The 11,116-nt window shown below is 40.6% G+C and overlaps 1 protein-coding gene across 4 annotated transcripts in view; it reads left to right on the top strand.

Annotated features, from left to right (window-relative positions):
* Nucleotides 1-200: 200 nt before the first annotated feature.
* Nucleotides 201-11,116, top strand: part of CFAP44 (cilia and flagella associated protein 44) — a 105,159-nt gene continuing 94,243 nt past the window's right edge. For all 4 annotated transcript variants that reach the window (XM_044771585.2, XM_070508840.1, XM_070508839.1 and 1 more), the window contains exons 1-2: nt 201-291; nt 6,962-7,066. In XM_044771585.2, the coding sequence (XP_044627520.1) occupies nt 6,967-7,066 (100 nt within the window). In that variant the 5' untranslated portion in view covers nt 201-291; nt 6,962-6,966. The remainder of the gene's footprint in view (nt 292-6,961; nt 7,067-11,116) is intronic.

Below are 11,116 nucleotides of genomic sequence, written 5' to 3'. Positions count from 1 at the left end.
AATATCCTTAGTTGATAATAAACTGGTAGAATGCTGGGCTTTTCTGTCCGGCTTTGAACCTGAGTCATGGGCCACGAAATAGCGGGGACCACAGCGAGACAGGGATCGAGGTTCCCTGCCGCACCGCCTGGGGCAGTCTCTGCGAGCCGCCTCGGGACGGCGCATGCGCCTCACCGCCCGTCCGTCTCCGCGCTCCCGGAGGCGGGGCGGCGTTGCCGTGGTAACCGCAGTAAACGGAGGACCTGGGAGGAGGCTGTGGCTAGGAACGCGCGGCCGCGGTCGGTGCCTTCGGTAAGTTTGGACCCCAGCAGTCGGGCTGTTCCCGCGACCTCCCCTTCCACTCCGTTAGCGAGTCGAGGAGCAGTGACCTGCACTCGGCCTCCCAGCAGGCTGAGCCATGCTTTGCTGAAACCCATCGCTTCGTTCTCCCTGCGGATCAGGGCTAGAGCCGCTTGAGTGACTCGCACTCGCGGGCATGGAGCCAGACACTGTGGATACAGAGTGGACGCGGTGCCTGCCTGCAGGAGCTCACAGGCCGGCCGGGCGGACGACAGCAGGCAGCAGGAGGACGAGATAGACCGTGCCAAGCCCGAGAGGGGGGTCTCGGGAGAAAGGGCCTGGTTCTGGGGTCAGGCAAGCCACCCCGCCCCACACCTTGCTGTGTGACACTTGGCAAGTTGACCCCTCCGCACTTCGGTTTCCTCATCTCTAAAACAGAAGATGGTAATGCTTACCTTGTGGGGTTCTTGTTATAATTAAATAGGTTTATGCAGGTAAAGTGCGCAGCACATGCCTGGCATGCAGTAGGTGTACGACAGATATTTGTTGCATACAAGTACTCACTGTGACCAGCCAGTCGTGAGTTGTTGGGTGGCTACTGACAAAAACTTTTGAGAAGGAGAAGGAGCTAAGGAGGGACTAAGGAGGGGGAAGGTGACAGGAGATGAGCTACAGACCCTAAGATGAAGGACCTTTATGCCATGCGAAGGAATCTGAGTTCTTATCTATGGCATTGGGGAGCCATTAAAGGTTTTAAACAAGAAGAGAGGCACGTTAAAAGCTATATTTTAGAAATACACGAGGCAGAGTAGAAAATGGATCAGAGAAGAGAGTGACAAGACATGAGGCTGTGGTGATGATAGAGGTGAGACGAGGAGGACCAGAACTAGGGTGGTGACAATGGGAACAGAAGGGAGGAGATGAATTCAAAAGGCTTAATAGCTGGACACTTAGCAACAGGACCCGGAAACCAATTGCATAAGTTGAGTGAGAGGGAAGAATTCAAAGAGTAACTGCTCTGCTCTCTCATCTGTAAAATGCACCTAACTCAGTTGTTTTGAGAAATGTATGAAACAATACGTGTAAGAATCCTTAGAGCTGTGCTTGACACATGGTAAACACTCAAAAAACATGAGCTATTGTTATTCTCTCCACAGTCGTTTTTCACATTGTAAAGTAAAGACTGAGCAACTGTTTTATACAACAATCTGCATGAGTGTTAAGGTGACGGGCTCTGGCACTCTGCTGAGATGGAGTGTTTGAGTGTGTGAGAGCGAGGACTGACCCTGGAATCTTGTGAAGGAATCTGAGTGATGGCACCTTGGGGAGTACTGTCTGGCTTCCAGCCAATCTCCTTTTAGTAACACACACCTCTGCATCACTGTGTACTATGATTTTCTTTTTTCTTTGCACTTCTCCGGGGTTGACCTAAAACTTGACAGTCTACCTAATGAGTTGGTCAACAGAATTGGCCATAGGCTGGACCAATGAGTCTGAGTCTAATGCAAGTAGATTTAAGACAGTTCTGCAAATAGACTCTGACACCCAGCTAGTTCAGTTGTATAACATAGGATGTGGTTAGGAACACATGAGTAAGGTTTAGTCATTCTAGTTGGTTTCAACCTGATTTTGATGGGTCAGTATATGATGAGACTGCACTGTCCCCAAAAGATCATGTAATATTAGGCTGCCTTAAAGGAATACAAGGTCCCCAAGAGGTAAAGTGATACTTCCTCTCTTCTGGAAAGTGTCCAGATCCTTCAAAGAAGATACAAAATTGGGAAGGGATGTATGGTGCATTGGGATTAACTATGGTGCATTGGGATTAACTTCTTGAGCTATCAGGATGCTAAAAGAGTTGAAACCATGTTAGTGAGGAATAATGGAAAGAATTGAGATGCTTTCAGTGGGAAAAGAGGGGATCTAGAGAGACAAGTGAATCAGCTACAATGATTTGATTGGCTATAGTACACAGAAAAACTTGTTCTATGTGTTCTCCAAAGAACAAGGGCCAAATGGATCCAAGTTGCAGAGAGGAAGATTTTGGCTTAATATAATATGAATTAGAGTTGAGCATTAACAGAATTGCTCGCCCTCTTACCTGGAAGGTTTAAATCGAAGCTGATTGATCATCTGTTGAAGCGCTCTTTCATTTGTTCATTTATTCAGCAATTAATACATTTATCCCTTCAACCCTTTTGCACACTAAGTGCCTCCGTGCCAGGCACTGTTCTTACAGCTTTACTGTATTAACTTACTGAGATCTCAGAACAACCTTATGAAGTATGTGCTGCACTTCACAGATGAGAATACTAAGGCGCAGAGAGGTTAAGTACTTGTTTAACGCCTCAGGGCTATTAAGAGGAAGAGGCAGGCTTCAAGCCCAGTGAGTCTGACTCTAGCCCGATGTTCTCAGCCCGACCAACACCCTAGACTGCTTTTCTCATGGTGCTGGGCTCCACGATGTAGATGTGTGACTTATATTGGGTGGGAGGTTGGACTAGATAAGACCTCTTTCAACTCTGAAGATTCCATTATCCTATTTATGTAGCCGTAGCTATAGCAAAAAGAAGGTGTAGTCACTGTAGTAAAAACAACTACCATTTTTGAGTACCTACTAGGTGTTTTATATAAATCCATGGTCCTTAACCCTGAATCTTATCCTTGGCTGCACAAAAGAATCACAAAGGGAGCAAGACTCTGAGAATTGTCTGTTGTAAAAAGTTTTCCACGAGATTCTATGGGTATAAAAGATCTCATTGAATGCTAACCATAACTCTGCTGGACAACCTTATCATTCCCATTTTACATATACAAGGACTACAGGTTAAATGAGCCTAGGGCCTTGGCCCTTGACCAAGTCAACCTTTTTCTTTGGACAAAGTGGGATGTGAACCCAAGTATCTGGTGCCAAAGCCTCAGCAGTTCACAATACAACTTCCCAACCCCTTCATTCTAAAACAACAGAAACAAGCAAACAAAACCCATCTCACCAATTACACTGCTGGTCTCCCAGAGCCCAGGAGCCCCTCCTACCTGACCTGCTCCACCGCTCTGCACAGGTTCTTCAGTCACCCTTTATGACCCAGAGCAGCTAAGAAAGGATCTCAATATTTTTTGTCCAGTATAGCTAGTTCAGAACATGGGGCAAATTCCTTGGGCTCCAGTATTTTCTTCAGCAGTGTACACAAACTGACGTTAACTGGTTTGTGATATGAAAGCTTATCGCACGGTAGTATTAGCCACTTGAGGACTGTATTGTTTATGAGAGCACAGAATAAAGTGTGAATCTTTTGTCTGGAGACCAATTTGCCTTCTGTTGTGGTTCAAATCTTCTGTCTATAGACTGCTTCAGTTACCATAATGTTTCTTACCCATTTTATGATTAACTTATGGGTAAGTTTGTTAGGTCTTACAGGCTCTTTATTAGAATATATATCCAGTTAAAGTTCAGTTATAGCATGTTAAAAATAAATATATTTAGAAAAGAGAAGACTAAAAGGTGGGAAATGAGCTCATGAAGCTTTAATTGGTGGGAAGCAGGAAAGAAAATTATGAGATTTAAATCAGTGAGAGGTGCTTGTCCTACCATTGCTGGCTTTGAAGGGGTCATGAGCCAGGGAATGTGGGCAGCTTCTGGAAGGTTAGAAGAACTCCTGGCCTACAGCCAGCAAGAAAACAAGGACTTCAGTCCTACGACGGCATGCAACTGAATTCCGCCAACAACCTAAATGAGCCTGGAAATAGGCTCCTTTCCTCCCAGAACCTTCAGAAATGAAAGTAACTCTGCCAATACTTTGATTTCAACCTTGTGAGACTTAAGCAGAGAACTGGCTGAGTCACAACTGTGCCCCGGCTTCTGACCCAAAAACCATGAGATAATAACTGGGTGTTACTTTAAGCTGCTGAAGTTGTATGGCAGCAATAGAAACCTAAACCAAAAGCTGTTTATAGACTGAAGTGTTATTGAAACGTGCAGACTAAAACTTTTCGTTTAGTTCTTAATTGATTAGCAACAATAGAATATCAGTTCAGTTTCCTTGGCAAGCCCAGCGACTGCCTTGCCTCCACTTACTTGGGGCCTGTACCATGGCAACCTAGAGAGTACTTTAGTTTCCTTCCAATACCTTAATTGTTGATTTTTATTAAGGAAATCTTTATCTAGAGTCACTTCAGTCATGAGTATCATACCATCCTGGTTCTGGTCAGCCTGAGCTGCATCTGAATCAATGATTTAGAAGAGAAGTTTATTCTGAGACTATGTTAAAAGAAAATTGTCAAGTTCTTCTTAGATTGTAGACTATTTAAGGTCAGGGGCTCTATATTGCTCACCTTTGTGTCCTCTGCAGTGCCTAGCATAATACCACTTGCATATAAATATGCTCAATGGTTTTAAGACTTGAACAGGTTTAAATTATAAAGAACTTGAAAGCGAGGAAGAAAATGGCGCTTAGGTATATTTGTAGCTATCTGAACAAGTTTACCAACCGTATGTGATAATCTGCAGCCAAGCTGTAGTAACTGACATTGTCTTGCACTGTCCATTACTTTTTAGTTGTTTAATTATTACAATTAATTATTCAATTTTTTTTTTGAGGAAGATTAGCCCTGAGCTAACATCTGCTGCCAATCCTCCTTTTTTTTTGCTGAGGAAGACTGGCCCTGAGCTAACATCCGAGCTCATCTTCCTCTGCTTTTTATGTGGGATGCCTGCCACAGCATGGTTTGCCAAGCGGTGCCATGTCCGCACCCGGGATTTGAACCAGTGAACCCTGGGCCACCAAGAAGCAGAACATGCGCACTTAACAGCTGCACCACTTGGCCAGCCGCTATTCAATTATTTGTAATTAAAATGACTTGTACAAACCGATAACTTGTACAACGTGGAAAGCAAGTCTGTGTATCCAAGTTGGAAGGAACAGGAACTGAACTGGGTGATAGAATTTGGATTTTAAAAGATCTTGCTGCTTAAAAATTTTCTATTATTTGATTCCTACACACCTCCCAACCCCCGTGGGCATATAGTCTACAATCAGGTGAGAGGCAGGAAGGAAGGGAGGGAGAGAGGAAGGGAGGGAGAGATGAAGAAAGGAAGGAAGGAGAGAACAACAACTGAAAAAAGAAAAGAAAAAAGCATCACATACACACATGCACATATACACAAACACACACACACATTTCCTAAAAGGTAAACATCATCTTGGTAACTCAGAAAAATGGCTCCAAAGTACTAAACACAAAATTTAATAACATAATTAGCATCTTAGGATGTATCTTTCTTGAAAATAGTTTGTAGGAAAAACATTCGAACAATATACTACTGTCCCTCAAATCAAGAGAAGGCGTCATTGTGATGTCACTGCAAGAAAACAGATGGAATGAACCCTTGTGTCCAGAAGAAGGGAGGTAGTAGGTCATTCTGCACTCTCCGCTGATCATGTAGTGTATGTCATATCTGCTTTGGGCATACTTACCTTTCTTCAGAGACCACGAAGGTATAATAACACACTACTTCAATTAATTCTCACAGCCCCCTCATAAACAGTTTTTTCTTGATTCCTGTTTTAAAGTTGAGGAATTGAGGTAAATTTTAATTAGCTGGTTATGTGGCAAAACTGGGATTCAAACCTGAATCTAACCACAAATCTGCTCCAAATAGAACCACGGTTCTCTTCTGCTTGCCAGCCATGCCGTAGGAGAACGCTGAGGAAAGTGAAGTGAAGACTTCGAAGGAAGATAGAGAAGGTGTTTTCAAAGACTTGAAGAGCTGCAATGAAGAGAGGGACAGAGAACAGGGAGTGTTGTGTCGCTCCCTTCCTTGAAACCCTTCAGTGGCTTTCAGTTGCCATAGAAATAAGTTCTAAACTCCTTAGAAAACTTAGAGACAATTTTATGATCTGCTACCTGCCTCCTCTTCAGTGTCCATCCCCCGCTCCTACTTTAGCCAGTAGCTTACTTGCAGCCCTTCACAGACACAACCCTCTCTCTGAAGCTCCCTCTGCCTAATATACTCTTTCCTCTTCTATCCCTGGCCAGCCTCTGCTCATCACCCGTATCTCAAACACCTCTTCCTTAACCCCCAGACATAGTTTAATCTTCTTGCTATACATGCCCACAGCACCTGCTTCTTTCCTTTGTTTAGAACTCATTATATTTTAATGGCTTGTTTATTTCTAAACAAGAAGCTCCCCAAAGTTAGGGATCCTTTCTCTCTAGTTCAGTACTGCAATTTAGTGCCTAACATAAGACTTGATACATACTAGGTGCCCTCAAGAAATATTTTCAAATGGAAATTGATTAATAACATCAGGGGAATTTGATGATGGGAAGAGGAAGAGGAGGGGATGAACCAAAGAAAGGATTAATTTTGATGGTGGAGCATTTGGGGAAAAGACGGACCTGGGTGGTGTTTCACTATGGACCTCTGGAAAGGCCGAGGGCACCACCATGACAAGTTTGCCAGGAGAAAGGGAATGGCTGACTATATGTTGCAGTTCTGCAGAGGTCTCTGCTGGTGGCTGTACCCTCCTGCTGGTGAAATCATCTCAGATACTGTGCAAACATACGATTATCAACACATATGGTGTTTGGTGCTTGTGGAATTTGTTAGGGGAAAAAAATCTGTGAATGATTTCTATTTTACAGCTTTATCCCTTTCTCTATCTCAATTTTGCCCTTACAGGGAAAATGAAGGAGCCAGATGATCAGGACACTGATGGGGGGAAATCAGACAGATCAAAGAGTGATAGAAGGCCGTCCCAGGGGTCCTCTAAATCTGAACCAAGATGTAAGTAAAGATGATAATATATGCTTAGGTTTTTTACCATTTAATTTAGGTAAAATAGTTTTAAAGAGTACGTATCTAAGTTTTTACAACAGAAATGGTTTACTTGTTTAATTCCCTTACTAAACTCTAAGTTCTTTAAGAGCAGAGCCTGTGTTTTCATCATTCTATCTCCAGCTCCTGGGCACGTAGAAGTTACTATCATCTCTACGTTGATAATCAGCTGTCTGCACATCTGGTCTTGCTCTCTCCTGTGGGGTCTACAAAGTCTTCCATGGGCTTTTCCAGTACAGTGTAGTGGAAAGAAAGCTGGGCTTTCGTTTTGAGTCCTGGGTCTACCACTTAGAGATGCTTGATCTGGGATAAATTATTTCACCTCTCTGAGCCTCAATTTTCTCACCCATTAAAATGACAATTGTGAGCTGTTTGAGGGTTAAATTGGAAAACATGCGGAAAGATATAATAGATTGCAAACAGAAGAGAAAGTGAGGGATTTTGTAATAGGATTTTTGAAAGATGGTTGGCTCTTTCTGACTGGGCATCATGGTGTTAGATATCTTAGTGGAATCTTAACTTTTTAAGTTCTAAACCTAAATATAGTTTCAGAAATTTAATTTTGACTATTCACCTAGAGGAGATCAGGTCCTGGGCAAATCAATTCACTTACAAAATTTACATTAAATTCTTTCCATCTGTCTGAGACATGTCCCGTAAATCCAGGATTTCTCCATATCATGTTTTATTTTAGATGTTTGCCTTCTCCTGCTGGGACTCAGAACAAGGATTTCTGCTCAAGTCTTCCTGTGCAAGTCTCCTCCTTACCACCACTAGAGTTTTCTTTCCGAAAGATATGATTATATCACTCTCCTAAAAACTTTAGTTTCCTTCTCTCTTGTTTGTCCATTTCCACTTTTCTCCATTCCCTAAGTTTCTGACACAGGATTTTCTCCTTTTTGGTTTCCTGGATGGGTGGATTGAAGGACCATGTCCTTTGTCCAGCACAGCTTCAGGATCTCCCTTTCTTCCGTCAGAACTCTTTGGGGTGGTTCTTATCAAACATGGCCGGGCCCTGTGCTCAGCTCATAAATTAGTTCATACCTCATGGGTTTTAGGATCCTAAATGCTAATGTGAAATAATTTGCTGGCACCTTGACACCGTCTACCCTGGTGCTGTGAGAAAAGATCTCTGCCACATACCTGATAGCTGCTTTTTTACTTTCCTGGAGACCTTACCTTGTTCTCAGTTTTGCTAAAAGATCTGAGCGACTTCTTACTCTTTAGAATGCTAATGCAAAGTGAATCAATTTCTTGGTTTTCCAGAGAGATGAAAGTAGACTCTTCCTCGTACTCAGCAAGGAGTTTCTGCTGTAACTGAGTTCTATTAAGAAATTTAGGCCAAATGTAGCAGCAAAACCTTCAGCATTTCTTACAAGAGTGAAGGACTGTTAGTTACTAAAACATTGATTTCTGATTCTTATCAAAGGACTAAATTATCTGGTCGAATATAATAAATTGGGAAGGATTTTGGTCTCTTCTGTCTTCAAAAATATTTTGTGTAGAATTGGTATTATTTCTCCTTTAAGTGTCCAGTAGAATTTACCAGTGAAGTATCTGGGCCTGTAATTTTCTTAGTGGGAAAATTTTTAACTATGAATTCAATTTATTTAGTACATAGAGGGTTGTCCATTTCTTCTTTAGTAGGTTTTGTAAATTTGTATCTTTCATAGAATTTGTACATTTCTTCTAGACTGTAAAATTTGCTGGTATAACTGTAGAATCTATGTTCATTCCTGATATTAGAGATTTGTGTTGTTTCTCTTATATTTCTTGATTGGTCTAGCTACATGTTTATAATTTTGTCAATCTTTTCAAAGAATAAGATTTTGGCTTTACTAATTTTCTCTATTGTTTGTTGGCTTTTTATGTCATTGATTCTTGCTTTTATTTTTATTATTTCTATTATTTATTATTTTTGTTATTTCCTTTCTTTCTTCTACTTATTCTGTTTTTGTTTTATCTTTGCTTTTCTTTTTCTAGTTTCTTAAGGTGGAACTTTAGGTCATTGATTTTTTTTTCTTGTATTCATATACATATGTACTAAAAGCTGTAAATTTTCTTGTAAGGACTGCCTTAGTTCTGTCCCACAAATTTTAATATGTTAGATTTTAATTATTATTTAGTTTTGGAAATATTGTCTAATTTCTTTGTTGATTTCTCCTTGATCTATACATTATTTTTAAGTGTGTTGTTTAATTTCCAATATTTGTAGGTTTTCCAGATATCTTATTGTAATTTATTTTTAATATACTTTTGTTGTGATCAGAGAATACACATATTCTGTCTTATTTCATTCTTTTAAATCTATTGAAATTTATCTTATGTTCCAGCAAGTGATCTGCCTTGGGGAATGGCCCATGTGCACTTGAATGAGTACCTCATGTTGATAGGTACAGTGTTTTATAAATATCAAGTTGGCATGTTTGATAGTGTTGTTCAGATCATCTATGTCTCTACTGAGTTTTTGACTAGTTCTATCAATTGGTGAAAAATGTGTATTACTATAATATTAATTAAGTAAACTGTAAAGTTAAGGATATATACTATAATACCTGAAACAGCCATTAAAAAAAAAAACAAAAATAGCTAAAAAGCCAACAGAAATTAAAATGGAATCCCAAATAAATAATCTAAAAGGATAAGAATAAACAATCTAAAAGAAAATAGAAAAGGAGGAAAAGGGAAAAAAGGAGGAGTGAGAGGGGCACACACAGAAAATAAGTAATTGGATATTAGACCCAAATTCAACCCTGTTGATAATTACATTAGCTATTAATTGACTAAACATTCACATCAAAAAGGCAGAGATTATCAGAATGGCGAATAAAAGCAAGATCCCACTACAGTCATGTGCTGCATAATGACATTTTGGTCAACAATGGACAGCATATATAACGGTGGTTCCATAAGATTAGTACCATATAGCTTAGATGTGTAGTAGGCTATACCTTGTATGTTTGTGCAAGTATACTCTATGATGTTTCCACACTGATGAAATTGCCTAGTGACACATTTCTCAGAATGTATTCCCATGATTAAGTGATGCATGTTTGTATTAACATTTTGAGAATTATTGTGATGTTTGTGGGAGACACACTTTAAAGATACAAATAAGTTGAATGTAAATGAATGGAAAAAGATATATAATGCAAACAGTAAGCAGTGCCTATATTAACAGCAGATAAAATGGACTTCAAGACAAGGAGTACTACCAGTGACACAGAGGGACATTTCCTAATGATAAAAGGATCAATACATTAGGAAGACACAACAATCATAGATATGTATGCACCTAATAACGGAGCATCACAATACTTTAAACAAAAATAGGCAGAATTAGAGAACTAAATAATTCCACAATCATAGTAGGAGAGCAGTCTGGTACTAGTTACTTCATCGTGGCCAAAGTGGAAGTCCCAACTAATAATTTTTGTATGTTGTTTTTACATGCAGTAACCATGCTGACCTCTTTAAAAAATTATAATAAGTTATAGGTAGTTCTGACAGATTTCCTATGTGCACAATCATATCATTTGCAGCCTTCCTCATTGTGTTCCCAATCTCACAGAGAAGGAGGAGGTAAGCAAGGAACCAGAAAGGCCAGCTGTATTTGCAGGAGGCAGTCTGTGCCTGGGGCGGCTGGAGAGGAGAGGCACCATACTTTCCTATTTCCATTGGCTAGAAGGAAGAAGAAACTAAAGAAACTCACATATAAAATCCTGGATCATAAAACAAAAATTTTAGCTGGCTCTTTCTGAGATCTGTGACTGTGGTATCTCCCCTCCTTGGTCAACCACCCTTTGCCTCCTCCTGCACCCATCCTTGTTCAGTCTCTACTAATTTCTCCAGCCCTTCCACCAGCCGGCCCTGCCACCAATTTCTGATTTGGGGTTTTAATGGCTTCTAGTTCTACGAAAAATGCAGTTTGTTTTTTTGGCTTTCATTTCCTGTGGTGATTCTAGATTATTTCCAAGAATAGAAAAGCAAATGCTGATT

This window comes from Equus asinus, chromosome 5 (assembly GCF_041296235.1).
Source record: "Equus asinus isolate D_3611 breed Donkey chromosome 5, EquAss-T2T_v2, whole genome shotgun sequence".
Classification (NCBI taxonomy): domain Eukaryota; kingdom Metazoa; phylum Chordata; class Mammalia; order Perissodactyla; family Equidae; genus Equus; species Equus asinus.
The sequence above is the reverse complement of the archived record's forward strand: the minus strand, read 5'-3'. Positions and strand labels throughout refer to the sequence as shown.